The sequence below is a fragment of the Macrobrachium nipponense genome, chromosome 10 (assembly GCF_015104395.2).
Source record: "Macrobrachium nipponense isolate FS-2020 chromosome 10, ASM1510439v2, whole genome shotgun sequence".
Classification (NCBI taxonomy): domain Eukaryota; kingdom Metazoa; phylum Arthropoda; class Malacostraca; order Decapoda; family Palaemonidae; genus Macrobrachium; species Macrobrachium nipponense.
Genome location: NC_087204.1, coordinates 24,173,542 through 24,193,121, shown reverse-complemented (window position 1 = coordinate 24,193,121; position 19,580 = coordinate 24,173,542). Strand labels below are relative to the sequence as shown.

Genomic DNA, 19,580 nt, shown 5'->3' with positions numbered 1-19,580 from the left:
TCACCAAGTTTCAACAGCCAAATCCAGCTTGTGCTGAGAGATACTGTCACATAAATGGTTCTAATTTGCATATACTTATACATAGAGTGATGTTCTGAATGTTATGTTTTATAAAGTCTGTCAATATTTTTGGCCATTTTCTATAGCCTAACTTTTTTAAATGCTCAATAATTCTCCTTGAATAGCTTATTCCTATCAAAGGACTTACTAGTTATTGTTTTGCCAGTTAACATAAACCAGTGAATGAATTTAGTATAGTTCAGTATCTAGATTTCTGCATCTTTTTTTATTCTGAAGCAATTTATACACTGTAGTCTAATAGTAGTGTGTGCTGAAGAGACCATTTTCAAATAGGCTAACTTTTTTGTAACTTGGTTCCAGTGATTTACATTCATCCATCTGCAAAGATAGGTTATTGAAATGGCAACTGAACATGTAAGTTCTCAAAAATATTTCTTCAACTGTAGGCTAGTTCTTTCCATTTACTTAAAGGCAGTTTACAACTTGATCATCACTAACTGTCTAGATGTTAAGGCACAATTTTTTTTTTACTCTTCATTACTTTCAAGTTCAAAAAAAGGGATTTTGACAAAGGAAAAATCTATTTCTGGGCAGTGACCTGTGTTGCCCAGTGAAATAGTTCCTAAAGCACTCATTTCTAAGGTATAAATATTGCTAAATATACTAGAGAAAAAAGCTATATGGTTATGCCAGAGTTTCCTGGCTCGCTCACCCTTGTTTAGGGTGTCGGTATGGAAACTGGGGAGTGTGAAACCACTATCAGAGGTCCCCTGCCATTTAGTCTCTTCCTTTCTCAATATCCCTCGTCTACAGAGGAGCCGTTCTAGGCCATCTACCGCCCGCCACTGCTACAACTAGCGTCTTGTTTACCATTCCTATAGATAGCACCCAAGCTTGGGTCAGTTAGGGTGTGGAAAGTAGAGGGTGGGTTTCACTGGGCGACACAGGTCACTGCCCAGAAATAGATTTTTCCTTTGTCAGAATCCCTTTTCTGGGCCTAACCTGTGTCGCTCCATGAAATAGTAACAGAGATTTGGCCCCACCAGCTTGGAAAATTAGTGTAGATAAGTTACTGTAAGGAAAAATGAAACTTGCATAAATAATTCTGGTTACTATTTAATAAGAATACCTTAATTATACAAGTTCTTAATAAAATTCCTTAATTCTACTAGGATTTTAATAATATCCTTAAACTACAGTCCTTATCTACTAACTAGGGTTGTATAACCCAAATCTGATAAGATTAGATGTACTCCACACCACAATACAGGAAATTCATATGTACAATCAAGAGTGATCATAAGTGCAGTCCAGGTGAGAATAAGGTCAATGTGTGCAACCTAGTAACAACCGAGCGAAGATCAAGAATGTTAGCGAGGCAGGTAGGAGAGAAAGACGATTAGAGAGATATAGGCTATTACGACTAGTTATTACTATGCTATGCAATGTCAGGGAAAACTGTGTTCCCTGCTGCCACTGCTGGGAATTTTAGGGCCTCTAAGGATTTTAGGTAGTGGCGTTTAAATACTGTCGGCGGCTTCCAGCCTGTATACTTTTTGAGATCGTCAAAGTTCATTTGCTGAAAATAATTAACTGAGGTAGCTACCGCTCTGATATCATGTACATGTGGAATTGATTCTGGATTGGCCTGTTTAATAAAATAAAGGAATTGTTGTCTAATTCCTTTTAGGGAGATGGTCCCACCATTCTCCCTAATAAACAAGGAGCCTGAAGATTTTGTGGTGGTTCTGTTTAGATAGGCTCTTAGTGTGTTTACCATAGGGATAGGTCCTGCAGAAGGGGAACAATTTTCCATGGAGCCCACCTATTTTGTGGGTCCTCGTTTTTAGCCAAGAATTGACGATCCGGCAAAAGCAGTAATTCTCCAGATGGGAGGAATTCAATATGATTAGGTTCCCTGGAAAGGGCCGACAGCTCCGATATTCTGGCTCCTGAGGCCAGGCTTATTAAGAATAATGTTTTCCTGAGCAGGGTTATATAAGAACATGACTCATTAACCGTGTCTGAAGCTAGCTTAAGGACATCGTTTAAAAACCAGGAGACCGTCCGAGGCCTATTTACTGGTCTTAGTCTAGCACAAGCCCTGGGGATAGAAGAAAAATACGAATCTGTGAGATCAATATTAAATCCAAATTGGAATATTTTCTTTAATGCCGATTTGGTTGTAGTAATAGTACTAGCTGCTAAACCTTTTTCGAACAAGGTTCTGAAAAAGGTAATTGCCAGATTCGTAGTCATGGTTTGTACCTTCTTCACTGCTGAATCGTATTGACACAGTGTTGATTCTCGTTTGTCTGATTCCAGGAGCAGGATGTTTTGAGGATCAATGTTGGCATCTTTTTGCACCGCAAACTTCATGAAGTTCATAAAGTTAGGGCTTTCTGAATCCCTGAGGAAGCGGACACATTGGGAATCCGCTGGGGCCGGAGTCCCAATTCCACTAGTAGTGTGAACCAATTGCTCTTGGGCCAGTTGGGAGCTACTAGTGCGATCTGACCTTTGAAAGATCTGAGTTTGTTCAGAACTTTCAGTAGTAGGTTTATTGGAGGGAAGAGATAAATTCTCTTCCAAGTATTCCAGTCTATTGCCATAGCGTCCGTGGCATATGCCAGAGGGTCCAGGTTGGGGGCCACATAACATGACAGTTTGTGTTTTGATTCTGTGGCAAAAAGGTCTACTTGAAGCCCTGGCACCTGTTGGCAGATCCATTTGAACGAATTTTCGTCTAGGGACCATTCTGATTCCAGCGGAGTAGTCCTTCACAATGCGTCTGCCACTACATTCCTTACTCCCGCTAGGTGAGTGGCTGATAGGTGCCATTGGTTCCTTGCTGCTAGGGCAAATATTGCTATCATTACATGATTTACATGGCTCGATTTGGAGCCTCCTCTGTTTATGCAGTGGACTACCACCGCACTGTCTAATACCAATTTGATGTGGATTTTCTTTGCTGGCAAGAGTTTCTTCAGGGTTAGAAACACTGCCATGGCCTCCAGTACATTGATATGTAGTTGGCGGAATGTCACTGACCAAGTCCCCTGTACTTTTTTGTACTGTGAGTATCCTCCCCAGCCGCTCAGAGAGGCATTCGTGTGGACAATCAGGGCTGACGGAGGAAACTGTAAAGGTATTGATTTCAACAGATTCTTGACTTCTGCCCAGGGGCGGAGTCTCTCGCGTAAGATTACCGGGATCCGGGATACTTTGTCCCAGGATCTCTTGTTTGCTCTGGATAGCCAGACCCGGTTTATATCTTTTAGTTTGGCTTTCAACAGTAAGTCCGTAATTGATGCAAATTGGAGTGAACCTAGAATCCTTTCTTGGTTCCGCCGGGACGTCTGTTTGCCCTTAAGGAATTGCCTTGTAGCCTTTGGTATTTCCCTGCGTTTTGCTGGCGGAATTGATAGATTGTAAGCCTTTAGGTCCCATTGTATTCCCAACCACTGAAAACGTGGTGCCAGAGTCAACCGGGACTTACTCTTGTTTATCTGGAATCCTAGGTATTCCAAAAAACTTATCACTTTGACCATTGCCTTGCGGCACTCTTTGGCGTCTGTGGTCCATATGAGCCAATCGTCTAGATAGGCTACTAGCATTATCCCTCGAGTCCTTAATTCCTGGACTACTGTTTCCGCTATCTTCGTAAATATTCTGGGCGCTATGTTGAGCCCGAATGGCATTACTTTGAAGGAATAGGCCATCTTTCCTATCCTGAAGCCTAGGAAGGGACGGAAGTGTCTTGCTATTGGGACATGATAGTAGGCATCTGTAAGATATATAGAGGTGATGACGGCCCCACGGGGAAGTAAGGTCCGCACCTGCGAAACGGTCAGCATACGGAACTTGTCGCAGTGAATAAATGAGTTTAGATGGGACAAGTCTAGGATTATTCTTGGCTTGTGTGAGTCTTTCTTTGGAACACTGAACAAGCGCCCTTGAAATTTTAAATGTCTGACTTCTGACACTGCCCTCTTTTGAAGCAATTCTTGGGTATATTCTATCAGGTCCGCCGTCGGCTTCTGGTAAAATCTGGTTGATGGAGGAGGCCCTTCTTTCCAACTCCATCCCAGACCTTTTGTCACAATACTGTGTGCCCAAGTGCTGAACATCCAACGGTTTCGGAAGAGGTACAGCCTCCCTCCTACCTGGGGAGTCTCACTGGTTGGCAGATGGACGGCCACCCCGGGCTCCCCGGAAGCCTTTGCCTCGGGCCAAAGCTCTTCCGCCACCTCTGTGTCGGAAAGCACCCCTAGCTCGGCTACCTCTGGCAAATCTGTTATACCCTTGAAAACCCTGGGTTTCGAAGGTAGCATTGAAGGCCCGGGAGGTGCCGAAGGAAGTCGAGCTCTGGGGTTGCTGAGCAGGTTGGCTCAAAAGCACAAACTGCTGCTGCGGCTGTGCTTTCGAGGTGGAGGGCTGATTCATTTGGGCCACCGGGACCGCTTGGACCACTGTTTGTGGCTGAGATGACTGGAAGGGTTGGTACTTTCTCAACCTCTTTTTGCCCCTAGGGTGTGTTCCGGCGGACTCAGGCTTCCTTTTAGGAATGAGTCCCCAGCGAATTCTTAGGGTTTGGTTCACCCTAGCTGCTTCCCCGAGGACTTCGTTGACGATGGAGTCGGGGAAGAGGTTTGCTCCCCAGATCGATGACTTAATGAGCTTGTTGGGCTCGTGGCGGATGGAAGGGTCTGCCAGGACGTGCTTCCTACAGTTCCGCCTAGCCACTGTGAAGTTATATAGATCACATTGTACTGTGTGTAGGAATGACTTCGTTAGGACTTTAAACAGTGGCTCATCCACATATATCAACGACGTCATCTCTATAATGGTGGTGGAGTTGAGGGACCTGCTCAGTCTACACCTCGCGTCATATTCGGCTGTGTCTAGAGAGTCCGGAGGCCTGGGAAGCCGCTTGCTGAACAACGTAGTTCCGCAGTCCGAGGCGAGCTTACCCACCGTAAAGGTGGCCGGAGCATCTACCCAACACTCTGTGCCTCCGGGGAGCAGAAGGGAAGGCAAATCTGTCTCCCGGAGTTGCGGCATGGGTTTATCCTCCGTGGCTGCCTGTAGTGTCAGCTCAGCCACTTTGGAGAGGCATGGGGTAGGGGTGTTGTCACCCACTACAAAGATGGTAAACGAGCTCTTGTGGGCTGTCAACTTAGTGTTGACACATTGCCACTCTGTCAAGCTCCAGACCCATGCTTGTTGGACTTGGTCCCTGGGGAAGATAACGGTCTCCTTCGGGACCTTGTCTTCCCTTACCATTGCCTCATCGGTCAGACGGGCATACCCCATGAATGGGAACTGGAGATCATGCGGGTAGAACTCAAAGTCCTCCAGTCTCTGAGTCCCACATACCTCAATGGTAAGCATACCGTCTGCGAACAGAGCGTATGCTGCTGGCCTCCAGGGGTTATTGTTTTTAAATGGGGGCAGCTTTGAGGAGTCCGGCATCGACAGGGGTTGAGTAGCCTATCCGGACTGAGGTTGTCCTGTCGCCAAATTCTCACGGATACCCGCCACTAGGGTCTCCTGAGTCATCATCCTCTCCGTTAGGGATTGGATGGACTGTCCTGATGCCTTGAGAGTGGAGGATAGCTGGGAGAACATCTCCTGGAACTTGGTCTGAACCAAGTTCCCTACCTGCTCCATCATGATTGAGGAGAACACCGCTGGGTCAAAGCTAGGTTCCTGGGCCCTAGCTTTTGGACCTCTTGCTCTCGACCCCTGTTGAGGGGGAGTAGCTTTTGCCGAGTCCGCACCGGGATTGGGAGCCGATGGCATACTGGCGCGGCTAGATCCGGACCTTGGCTTTGGCAAGGACTTCTTGATAGCCTTAAAGGTGGAAGGATTTTTCACCTTAGGGATCACCGAACTCGACTTGGGTCTAACAGACTGGAGCTTACCGGTGAATCCCTGGAAAGAAGAAGTAGTGGTAACAGTGGAAGAATGAGATGGGTTAGAGGGCAAGCCTCGAGCCCCTAAACTACCTGCCTCGACAACATTCTTACCTTCGCCCTGGTTGTCAACAACCATGGGCTCCCGTTCCAAATCCAAGGCCGCTACTTCTCCTAACACTTCCTCGCCGAAACCGTCCTCCGGTAAGAATGTGGTCTCCGCCTGGATCCCGGCGATGATGGGGCCGCTACCTCCGCCTCTACAGCAGACGACTTCTTTGCTCCGGGGTAGATGAGCGAGGCCATCTCCTCGGACAGCATGTAGGGTTGTCTGGCCTTCACATTACGGCCAAAGCCACCGACCCAGGCTTTCAGAGTAGCCATCGCCGCATCCTTGAGGGCTTGAATACTCTGTAAAAGAGAGTTATCTCAATACTTAAACTAAAACTATCCTTAGTCGAGTATGTATCAACATGATTTTATTCAATCTGATTCTCATTGTATCATTTTTAAGGATGGTACGTGCTGACTCGGAGGTGATTTCAATCACCAGTCCGTAGCAGATCTCGCACCCCTCATGGTGCCACACCAACAGAGATCCCACCTGTACCGCACATCCGGCGTGGGTCCGGCACACCACGTGCCCGCAGGGCTCTTGGAGAACGGCAGTACACCCCGTCTCCAAGCAACGCACCATCTGTAAGTTGAATGATACATGAGTATCACTATTTAGACCCACCGGAGACGTATCCGGTGGGGCATGCATTCTTTACTACTAAAATTTCATGCATCCTTGTTTCTCACCAGCTCTTGTTCTTGATATGAAAGTAAAGGTATAGGCCTGATGGAACGGAGCAGGGTAAGGAAGACCTGGCCAGACTCCGTTGGCACCGGAGACATTTAATCTAGTCAACTAGGATTGAGTCTCAAGCCTATCTTTCATCCCACCAGGGTGCGGGATAGATGTGACAAACCAAAAAGGTCAAACAAGGCGAGGGAGCTAGTGATAACATGGTACCTAGGTTCTGAATACCCGGCGGAGTAGGTTATCCGCCGTAGTAAACGAGCCTGAAGTATATAATAAGATAAGATATCTTACTTAGACATAACTAATAATACATGCACGTAACTAACATCGTTCCCAACATCAAGTCCCCTTACACCTAGCTATTCTACTCCGGGTCCGGTTTCGTAAGAACAGATCAGGGAAATCGGTAAAACCTTAGCCTGATTCTGGTCGAGTAAAGGTTCATAGCTATTTGTATAGCCAATAATTTGGAGCCGGGGTCCCGGTCCCGCCAGAGCGGGAGGATAGGTCTGGTGAAGAAGGACTGCGGATAGGGGACATGGCTGTAGTGGCCTGGGAGACGTGGAAGGGAAACAATGGAGAGAGAGAGAGAGAAAGCAATGAGTCCTCTCGAGCGGCTGGCCTAACCTTCACAAATCGAAACGATCTGAACAGGTTGGTCAGGAAGGCTCTGAGCAGCTAGCCTAGCTCGCCAAATCGAATTCTATAACCGACATGGCCAGTAAGACCAGGGTGGCTCATGGACCGTCATGGATAGGCTACGGAAGGGCCAAGGCTCTTCCATATACTATAGACCAAGACATCTCTTATTAAAGAGACTAATATACTAAGTAGCATATAATACACCAAGTGATTATTAACCGGTTGGAAGACCAACCTAACGGATGTAAAATAAGGCTACCAGGTCTAGGCTACCTTCCGAGAGCATGCGGCTCGGTCGGTAGGCTAGTATCCCCCGCGATCGGACAAAAATTAATGTCAGGATTAACATTTTTCAAAACATCTATAAAACATTTGAGGAACTGCTAATAATCAAAGGTAGGCTACTCCAACTAGTATGGGAGACCAATTGGGTGCCGACAGAAGCGTAAGTATACGCGGGTAGCGATGAGCGAAATGACTGCCTGGGAGCGGCGCCATGCGGACTCCTGCTCATACATATAACCAAATTAAACATGTTTATATCGCCCATCGCTACCTTAAAACATGATCAAACATTAATTGCAGTACTCAGCTTAGATGCAGCAGTTTCCTGACGTTCCGACATGACGAAATGCAATAAATTCACAAGGAATAACACAGCGTAAAGCAACACGTGCGGAGTTAGCAGTGCTATCGAAAGGAATGGTAAACAAGACGTTAGTTGTAGCAGTGGCGGGCAGTAGATGGCCTAGAACGGCTCCTCTGTAGACGAGGGATATTGAGCAAGGAAGAGACTAAATGGCAGGGGACCTCTGATAGTGGTTTCACACGCCCCAGTTTCCATACCGACACCCTAAATAAGGGTGAGCGAGCCAGGAAACTCTAGCATAACCATATAGCTTTTTTCTCTAGTATATTTAGCAATATTTATACCTTAGAAATGAGTGCTATAGGAACTATTTCATGGAGCAACACAGGTTAGGCCCAGAAATCCAAGATAGGCTAGCTAGATTAAATGTAGGTTTGATGATACATATAGATGAGCTTACCATGACAAGCAGACCAAATTGAACATTAGAAGACAAAATCGTTCACATAAAATTATCCCATTTTTGTTCATTCTTGCCTTGGTGTGAATAGAATTTTCCATATAGCTGAGGGTAATTAGTGCAATAATTCTCCAAAGAAAAAATTTGGACTCGCAGTCTCGTCTGTAGTGAACCAAATTGACATCATCTCTTGTTGGGTCAGGCTCTTGTTCCACTCCACCACCACTAACAGAGGATGTAGATTGGTTACTGGCCCTAAAGAAAAAAAATAACTTCTATTCTCCCTGTGCTCTCCAAAGTTACAGAAAAACCTATTTTTTAGGTATCATATAAGTACGTGTAATCTAGGGATTGGTAGATGATAGTCAATATGCATATAGGAAGCAGTTAGGTACCTGTGATGCTCTTCTAGATTGGACGTGCCCTTTTCAAGAGAACTATGAAGTGTTTTGAGTGCAGAGTAATTCAAATTTATTTTAGTGCTGCTTTTGATTAAGCAAAGCACAAACCACTTATTTATAAACTTTCAGGATGAAGTTATTTTATAAAAAACGTTTCATGATGAAGCTACTATTATATAAAATTGCTTAAACTTTTCTGCTTCCTTTTTTGCAGTAGTACTGTTCTTCAGTGTGGTCTTCCAGTGCTGACTCACATCTCAAACTCTAGGATAAAGTTATATCATCTCAGTCAAGTTTATTTTGCTAACTCTTAAAGTTAACTTGTCATAAAAGGTGAGTGTATCATGTTTGTTGCATAAGTTGTGCTACAATGATAAGCATCCTCTCTACTCTTCTCTACTTGATGTTTTTGCTCACAGCACTAGGCAGGCTGTTGTTGTAAAGTGTGTTGTTTTCTATTAACAGGTTTAATACTAGTCAGTTGGCTACAACCAAAATGTAGAATAATTTTCCTGGTGAAGCTGTAGAATCTTCTGATCTTGTAATATTTAAGTGAGAAGCAAATTCGTTCAGGCTCTTTGGTGGTGTTTACTGAATTTCAGATGTGTTTTTTCAGTTCCCTGATATTTGTTTATCATTTTTCTTATAAGTTGTCTCTGTCTGTGTGCTCCCGCTATGCTGCTTCTAGATTGGATAAGGTTGCCAATAAATCCCCCTACCTTGTTAGTGTGGTAATCAAAATCTGATAACTTGCCGGTGAAATATAGTTCACTACAAGCAGCAAGGAACAGGTTGCATTTAAGAAATTCTTCCCTGTTTCCAAAGTCGCAAAGTTCAGCTAACTTATTCAAATCCTTGAAGAATAATATATGTTTCTTTCAATTTATTTCAGTCTTGGAATTCAGCCAAATGTTTGACAATTGTCTTCTTAGGCTTGTACAGTAGCTTCAGGTTAGTTTTCACTTTGGTCAGGGAGAGGGCTAACACTGACCCAGGAGCAATCAAAGCAACAATATCATGAAAATGTTGAGTTGCAATGTGAGTTAAGATCAAGCTTACTTGACAAGATTCATCCGTGATCTCTTGAGCTCGGAAAGCAGTCATCAATTCCAACCAGTTATCTATGGATTGTGACTGGCACAAACTTCGGGAAACGGCCTGCCCTTTTTTTACCATTAAGCATGTGATTAAAAGTAAACACTTGAAATCAGCTGGGCAGTTAACATTAGTAATGCCAATGTTCAGTTAAACATTAAAACTTACAGTTTTCCTCAATTACTGACACTGAATTTTGGCAGCGGTTACCTAACCTTAGGCTACCTGTGTGTAACGGACGGCATTTCATCCACGAATCCCATACTCGTCGCCATTGTCATACTTCCGTAGGCTTAAGTTGGATTAGATACACACTTCGTGTGAAGTACTCACATATTTATTGTCCCTTCACTACGTTACAGGTGTCATATCTTATTACTATACATAGTGTTACTGTCCTGATCTTGGCCACCCTTTTTGGATACAGTTTCCCTTCTTTGTTCTTTTTTTACCAGGCCCTGCCAGCGCTACAGAGTAGAAAAATAGTAATGTATCACTTTATCAGGGTTATAACACTGCAGGCCGATTTCTTTTTGGTGCTTTCTTGGATTAATAGTCTGTTGATCCTGTCCACAAGTTTTCAGCTGAAGATTTACATTACAGCATGAAAGTCGATCATTTGTCTTTCATGTCCATATATAAGACTCCCCTTGGGAAGGTTACAACTGTGATGGGTTTTGCCTATGTATTCTATTACAAGTCCAAACGCATGCATGGTGCTTTTAGTATGCTAATCAGTTACTAGTCCTCATCATTTTTTATGCCTGGGGTATCACAGAACGAATGGTTCAGTTGTTTGCCTTCAGTCTTCAAAATTATGGTTTCAGTCTTGGGTCATCTTCATGATAGTAATTTTTATGATTAACTCAACAACACACATGCACCATGTATCTTGATGTATGTGCTTGGACACTAATCATAGTCCTTTAATGTTAGTATTCAGTGTGTGTTTGTGTAATTGCACTACCTATGGCTGGATACCATGCATATTCATGCATGCCCAGTGTTCCACCATCACAGCACTGGGCCTGGTTTTAGCAGTTTGTCTACTACTGTGCCCATGGAGGATTGCTTTCAGGACTGTAGGTCAGATTACATATTCACAATCTGATGAGACTGGTTTGCGGTCTACACACCACCATAGGCTCTAACAGTAATGTCCACATTTGCAAGAGCAGTCCCAGGCAGATTGGAGAGTTGGATTCCCTTCCTCTGGGTGAGTAATACCTCTCAATATGCAAGATATAGGTTTGTTTCTGAAGATCCTTCACCTTCAGAGCTGAGCAGGTGAAGTTGGAAGGCTAGCCACTGGCCCTCATAATGGTGGTTGTTCTCCCGATATTCCATCACAGAACTGGCTTATGTGCTCAGTACCTATTGGTTGCTATTACATGGGCAGTAACAGTGGTTATTGTAGAGCATACTTAAGGTTTGAATACTCCCAGTAATTCAAAACTGCAGGTCGGTAATAAAAAAGTTGTGAAAAATCCATTTATACATTTGTTTAGTTTTCACATGTGGAATTAGGGGCATAAACACCTTTGACCAGGACCTGTTAGTTTTTTTCACGGAATGCTGGCTCAAAATTTTGCCATACTTAAGAAGGCCCACATAAAAGTAAAAGGTCTGTAATGAAAGAGTATTGAATTGATTACTATCTCACCAGACCAGTACTGTGTTAATAAAACAATACAAACTAATAAGGTTAAAAAAATGTCAGTAGCTCTTAACCTATTAACTTTAATATAATAATGGTTTCTCAACACATTTTCCAGTATAAAATATACAAAAATAAGAATAATTATATATAAGAACCTTACAGCTTAAGTGAATGTTACCAAAAGTGTTTCATACATTGGTGTACCTTCTTCAAGAACCTCTTCCTGTCCTTTTGAAGTATGATTATATAAGGTACATCATAACATGACCAGGCTTATGTAAATAATTCAAAGTTTAGAGTATCAGAACTTTGATCAGTGTTTTCACTTACATCGGGTGTCGTTTTTGTACCTAATCTCTCTGCAAGGGCTTCGGCAAATGACCTGTCTTTCATTTCTTCTGCTAAATCTTTCATCTCGTTTTGAAGTATCGCATAAGGCCCATCTTTTTCTGCAAATAAAAATGTATCCAGTTAATTGTATTTTTACAAATAAAATGCTTGCAGTCTGCTAGTTGTATGACCCACAGAGGTCACAAATTAAAATAGTATTGTAACAATGAAATTCCAAAAAATCAAACTTAGCAATAGCAAAATCTTGTGCTAATACAGTACTATTTCCTAACCAGTCTCTCTTGACATGGCAAAATAAGATCTTGTTATATGGCATTCAACATGATTTTCACCTATAAAGCTGGTAGTGGAATGAAGATAGTTGCCAGATCTGAGATTACTTGCCGTACAATTTTTTATTGTTTTAACCGGTTTCCAGCTGGATGCACTAAGATTATCCTATTGTTAAGACCGAAGGCTTGTTAGCTATGAAAAACAGAAATGGATTAAAAAATGTTCTCATGTTTTTCTAGACCTAGAGAAAGCCTTCGATCTTATACCCAGGCACAAAATATGGTTTTCTCTCACCATTATTTATTATATTGTTTCTGGATAAGTGTATGAGAAAGAGAAACCCTAATGAGGAAAGTTCATTGATCTACTGTTTGCAGTAGCAGGAACAAAGGATGACCTTCAAAGTCCACTGGAATAACACCCTAACAAACAGCAGAATGAAAATCGGCAAAGAAAAGATGGAAATCACACTGTTATCAAGGTTTTTAACACCTAGAGATGTGAACATCTCACTGGACACCCAGGTTTTACATCAGTGCAGAAATTTTAAATATCTGGGCATGATTATGTTCTGTGATGAAAATTAGTCACAAAGTGGAATATACCAAGAAAAGTAAGAGTAATTTATATCACTATATTAAGACCACTTCTGACCTATGGCCATGAAATTTGGCTGGTAACATCAAGCAATAGAGGCATAATTGAAGCAACAGAACTGAAATTACTCAGGCAAATAAAGGGTGTTACAAGGCTAGTTAGAATACACAATGAAGACATTATGAATGAATTGGAGTAAAAAACATTCTTAAGCTGTTGAAAGAGGACAGCTACATAGGCCTTGGCTATGTTAAAAAAAAATGGGGGAGGTTAGACATCCCAAGAAGTTTTTGGAATAAATGCAAGATGGAGGAAAAACTTAGACACAGCAATGGGAAAAAGAGGAAGTTCTCTACAGCAGGTCAAAAACACTTTCAGAGATTGACAGATATGGAAGGAATTCCTGAGGCAGAATGACTGTCTCTAAAACTAATACCTATATAACTTAACAAGGTTTGGAGTGTGCAGTAGTGATTTTTTTTTTTTTTTTAGTACCTAAAAGCTGCCATTCATGCCAGGTATGTATACCAATATGTATTAAACATCAGAGTTAAACAATAGCTTAAAAATAATTATTTTATCTTTCCCCCTTTCTAAATGACTTAGTAAAAGAAGGAAAGCCATTTCCTAACTCTAGTATTCTGTTGTGAGGCCCAGATTGGGCCCTCAGGCATCCGCCTGCCAAAGAAGATCACCAACTTTCAGCAGCAAACACAAGCCAAAGACGATCAGCCGAAGCTATCTTTTTCATGTATTTTCAGAAGTTACAGTATTTCATTTGTAAAATCAAAACCATTTGTAAAATTCTTCAAGCTATTGAATATGTAAAGGAGAACTGTCCTTATTTTGTACAAAGAATTATTAATTGTTTTCCATGTGTGAAAAAACAGACTGACTGTAAAATTGTCTTTCTTGCTGTGATGTTAGATACGTACTACTTTTCTGTTTGCGAAAGTTTGTGTGTTGTCAGAAATTTGTGAAAATAAATTACTCGGTACCCAGACACTGCCTCATCTCTAAACTGGTGACCACCAAGATGACCAATACCTCTAGCCCAGCCAACGACACTGCCGCTGCAGCATCCATCTGGTTCAAAAGGGCAGAGACCATCTTAAGATTCAAGAAAATCACATCCTCATCCAGCAAAACCAACACTGTCCTCAAGTTGCTGCTAGACGACTTTTTCTAGCAGATCGCAGTGTTGCTAGCGGAGCCACAGACCGCTGTCACATACAAGACATTGAAGGCACAATTAAGGTAGTTTTTCAGCATGCCCCCACCCTTTAGAGCTAGGAAATACCTAGACAACATAGGAACAGTGATAGGAGACCAGTGGTGGTCACACGTACACAAACAACTAAGGTGGTTGATAACAATTTCCTCCACAGACAATCGACCAGAAACGACATTAAATCTGGGGAGAGAAATCTTCCTAATGAAGCTGCCTCACTAAACAGTCACCACAATACCCAACGCATCCACCATGCCTCTCACTGAGTATATGAGAACAGTGGATGTAGTGCATCTGGCCCAGACATCAGCGGAACCCTCTCAACCACCTATAGCAGCAGCCACCCTAGAACCACAGCATCAAAACAAACACAGCAAGCCAGAGGACCTCGCTGCTTCTGAGACTATAGGAGTGAGGACAAACATAAAATCAATAAAAGTAGGGGTCCAAAGGGGCCACGTTTCTTCCACTGGAGATTCAGGAGCAAGGCCCAAAAATGTGAGAACAGCTGCCTGCTTTAAAAAAAAAACTTGCAAGACGGTTACAGAAGTGCCCCAAACAATTAACCATCAGAAGGGCAGACCAGTTGCCTCATGAGAGGAAACGAGTGCCTTTCGCTGTCTTTCTTCCAGATACAGACAAACACTCAATGCATTTTTCATCACTGGCAAGAGATCAAACAAGTCCTTGCAGGCGCCCCACTCAAAATTTATGGAAGTTGAACAATGAACTTATTCAGCAGCAAACTGTACACCAGAAAATTCATCTGGGTAGATGTTACAATCACACAACTCTGAGCAGATTTCCTGAAGACCAACAACATGCTAGTGGACGTAGCCAAATACCAGAAGGTTCCAAGAGACGACCTTATATCTCCCATCACACCAAAAGCAGCACAAAGAACACAATGGGACCAGAGATCCATCAAATCCTTCAACAATTCCCCAAAATATATCAAGACACCCTCCATCGCAAACATACCAGCTCTGCAAAGCGTAACATCAGGCACTACATCATCATTAAGGGCACCCGCACAGAAAAAACGGCCATCATTGGACGCTCCCCTTCGGAACATGCACTTCTACCTGTAGGTGTTTCAGCCTCTGAAACGCAGGAGCGACTTTCCAGTGACTTAAGGACAAAATCCTTGGAGAATTACCCTGCTGCTTCATCTGCGTTAGTGACATTCTAATTTTCAGTCCCAACTACAAACAGCACATCAAGGACATAAGGCATGTCCTACATAAACTAAAAGAAAACAGACTAGTAGCCCAACAAGATAAATGTTAATGGGCCCAAATCACAATAGAATATCTTGGCCATCACACAAACTCCAAAGGAATAAGAATCATGCTGACAAAGATCCAAGCTGTCACCAACTTCCCAAGACCAAGACGTTGCAGTCATGATATACTACTACCATCGTTTTGTACCCAACCTTGCCGAAATAATGTTAAAATTATACAAATGCCTAAAAGGGAAAACCAAAATCATTGACTTCATCTGACACACAAGAAAAGCTTAGCAATTAGTCATAAAACCACTAGTTCTGCAGTAATTTTAATTTTCCCTCTCTCCCATAGGTCCGTAACCCAAACAGCTGATGCCAGTAACACAGTGGTGGGAGCGATACTCGAATAGGTTACAGGCAAAGGTTGCCGTCCATTGACATTCTTCAGCAAAAAACTATTGCTGGCAGAACAAAAATATCCCACATTCGACTAGAGTTGCTAGCAGTCAACTGGGCCATTTGACATTTCCAGCACATACTTGAAGGACAGCAATTCGTAGCACAGACACCCTCAGCCCTTGGTCCATGCTTCTACAAAAAACACATATTGTTGGTCGACATGTCAGCAAAGCCACCTGTCTGAAATATCGGAATTCCCCAACACAATCAGATATACCTGAAAGGCTTCTCCAACAACGTTGCAGACGCCCTTTTCCAGAAACACTATCAACATCGTCCAGATTTGGATATATCCCGAGACAGCACAGCCCAGAAGATGACTTGAACCCTCAGCAACTCTGGCGGGAAAATCCTAGCCTCACGTAGAGGGATTTCACAATAGAGGATGAAAACAAGCACCATCCTTTTATACCCAACTGTGCCAAAAAATGTCGCCATCATAGGAATGCTTAAAAGGAAAACAGAAATCATTAATTTGGTTAAAAAAAAACTTTTCAGATAGCCATAAAACCCACTAGTTTTGCAATAAATTTAATTTTCCCTCTCTCCCATAGGTCCTTAACCCTGACAACTGATGCCATTAACACAGCAATGGGCACGGTACTTTAACAGGATGCAGGCGAAGGTTGTTGTCTGTTGGTTTTCCTCAGCAAAATGCTATTGCCAGCGGAAAAAAATATTCCACATTCGAAAGAGATGCTAGCAGTCCACCAGGCTATCCAACATTTTCAATACATGCTTGAAGGACTGCAGTTTGTAGTGCATATGAACCTTTAACCGTTTGTCCATGCTCTCACGAAAAAGCCAGACTGTTGGATGGAATGTCAGCAGTGCCACCTGTCTGCAATATCCAACAATGTCGCCGACGCCCTTTTCCAGACACTATCTACACCGTCCAGATAGGATATCATATCCCAAGATACCAGTGGCTCAGAAGGATGATGTGAACCTTCAGCAACTCTGGCAGGCAAAAAACTGGCTTCACATATAGAGGGATTTCACGATAGACAACGAAAACATGACCTGTGAAACAATTACAATGGTTCCCCTGTATTTTCCGGGGATGCGTACCAGAACCCCCACCGCCACAAATAGTTGGAACTCCTATAAAAATGCTTAAAACCTCCTATTTTGTTAGTTAAAACTTAAGTTAAAACTCAAGAAAAAAAAAACCCTAAAAATGTTTATACCTGGTCTTTTTAATAGTTTTACAGTAGGGCCTCGTTATCCGCGGGGGATAGGGCCCAGAAACCCCCCATGATAAGTAAATACCCATGTTATCCTGATACCCCCTCAAAAATTGCTTAAAACTGCCTACTTTGATAATTAACCCACCCAAGACCACTATTCCAATGTTTATAACTGTCCACTTTAGTTCAAACACCAAATATGTTTTCAACTATCACCTTAACCCTTAAACGCCGAAGCAGTAAAAAAAAAATTGTCTCCCGTGTGCCGGAGGTGTTTCAGAGTGAGCGTAGAAGCGGAAAAAATATTTTTTTCAAAAAATCACAGCGCGCTTAGTTTTCAAGATTAAGTTTAGTATGCAACCATCAGAAATGAAAAAAATTATCATTATCATATAAAAATAATGCGATATATGATAGCGCAAAAACGAAATTTCATATATAATTGTATTCAAATCGAGCTGTGCGCAAAACGGTTAAAGGTAACAAGTTACTTTTTTTTCGTTGTAATTTACACTAAATTGCAATCATTTTGGTATATAACACATTGTAAAACGATAAAAGCAACACAGAGAAAATATTATCACAAAATAATGCATGAATTCGTAACGCACGGACGTAAACAAATATTTTTTTCAAAAATTCACCATAAATCTAAATATTGTCCTAGAGACTTCCAATTTCTTTAAAAATGAAGACAAATGATTGAATATTACTATACTGTAAGAGTATTAGCTTACAATTGCAGTTTTCGACCATATCTGACGAGTTAAAGTTGACGAGAATGTCGAATTTTTTTGTATATATATATTTTTTATATGCAATTATTTCGGAAATAAGAAAAGCTATAACCTTCCAAATATTTTTTTGTTTTATTCTACATGAAATTGCGCACATTTTCATATATAAAACTCTATGAAATGCCTAATATGAAACGAAGCAAATATTCCGAGAATGGGACGTACGCATTTCGGAGATTTGTGGCGGAGAATCCGCGCGCGGAGGGAAGGAAAGATTTTTTTTTAAATTCACCATAAATCTAAAATATTTTGCTGAGACTTCGAATTTGTTTCAAGATGAAGATAAATGACTGAATATTACTAGACTATACGATTTTTAGCTTACAATTGCGTTTTTCGACCATTCGGTAGAGTCAAAGTTGACCGAACGTGGTTTTTTTCCATATTTATCGTGATTTATATGCAAATATTTCAAAAATGAGAAAGCTACAACCTTCAATTTTTTTTTTTGTATTCTACATGAAATTGCACACATTTTCATATATACTGTATGTAACGGCTAATTTAAAATGGTGCAAACATTACCACAATCACAAGTAATGATTTTTTTTGGAAAGAGTTACCGCGCGGACGTAAAGAAAATGTTATTTTTTTCATAAATTCACCATAAATCTTTAATATTGCTAGAGACTTCCAATTTGTTGCAAAAGGAAGGTAAATGCTTGAATATTACTAGAATATAAGCGTTTTAGCTTACAATTGCATTTTTCGACCATTTCGGTAGAGTCAAAGTTGACCAAAGGTTGAAATTTTGGCAATTATCGTTATTTATATGAAATTATCTCTAAAACTGATAAAAGCTACAACCATGGGTTGTTTTTAGTTGTATTGTGCATGAAATTGCGCACATTTCCATTTATAAAACTTTATATAACGGCTAATTTTAAAATGGTGCAAACATTACCACAATCGCATGTATGATTTTTTCGGAAGAGTTACGTGCGGAAATAAGGAAAAAGTTTTTTCATAAATTCACCATAAATCGAAATATTGTGCTAGAGACCTTCCAATTAGTTGCAAAATTAAGGTAAATGATTGAATATTACTAAAAATATAAGAGTTTTAGCTTACAATTGCGTTTTTTCGTGTCCATTTCGGTAGAGTCAAAGTTGACCGAAGGTTGAAATTTTGGCAATTATCGTTATTTATATAAAAATATCTCAAAACTGATAAAAGCTACAATCATGAGTATTTTTTGTTGTATTCTACATAAAAATGCACACATTTTCATATATAATACTTCATGTAACGGCTAATTTAAAATGGTACAAAAATTATGTCAAAGTGACTAAATTTCCGAGATGTGTCACAGATACTTTTTAGTGCGGCACGAAAGAAATTCGCGCTTGCGCGCCTGCGTAACGATTGTTAACAAAACAACACCTCGATCCGTAAACTCCAAGGCGCGTGATTCAAAAGTTTTCGGCTGGTAGGCCTAAAGTATTTTTCCGCGAATTTAAAAAAAAAATTTTTTGAGTCGACATATGGTACGTCCATTCGGCATACGGGAGACATTTTGACTCGACGTTTAATACGTCCATTCGGCGTTTAAGGGTTAAAAGACTCATTTTATGATATTAACTGACAATAAAGGTAATAAAACCATTCTCACCTTATATATTATTGTCCTATCTTCGTAATAAATAGCCTATTCTAGGTTTATGTACGGCGTTCATTAGTAGGCTAAGTGTAGTTGCAGTGCGATAACCACCAACATACACGAACAGATTCACATTATGATACATATTAACTGACAATAAAGGTAATAATGTAAACATTTAATGTTATGAAAATGGTGTACGTATACGGTTGTGTTGAAAGCAACATTTACATTTATTGTAAGCCAAAACTCTTACA

General features: G+C 41.3%; 1 protein-coding gene and 1 long non-coding RNA gene across 3 annotated transcripts in view; one reads left to right on the top strand and one right to left on the bottom strand.

The window, feature by feature from the left end:
- Positions 1–19,580, top strand: part of LOC135223489 (uncharacterized) — a 104,631-nt gene that overhangs the window by 66,310 nt on the left and 18,741 nt on the right. Inside the window, exons 2-3 of one of the 2 annotated variants that reach the window (XR_010316512.1) lie at positions 9,054–9,172; positions 16,291–17,678. This is a non-coding gene — a long non-coding RNA (uncharacterized LOC135223489). Of the gene's footprint in view, positions 1–9,053; positions 9,173–16,290; positions 17,679–19,580 lie in introns of those variants that run through there. The other variant, XR_010316513.1, reaches the window with a different exon arrangement.
- The window catches only part of LOC135223488 (uncharacterized), a 115,059-nt gene continuing 107,137 nt past the window's right edge, over positions 11,659–19,580 (bottom strand). Inside the window, exon 8 of the mRNA XM_064261927.1 lies at positions 11,659–12,043. Coding sequence (XP_064117997.1) covers positions 11,868–12,043 — 176 coding nt within the window. The 3' untranslated portion in view covers positions 11,659–11,867. The remainder of the gene's footprint in view (positions 12,044–19,580) is intronic.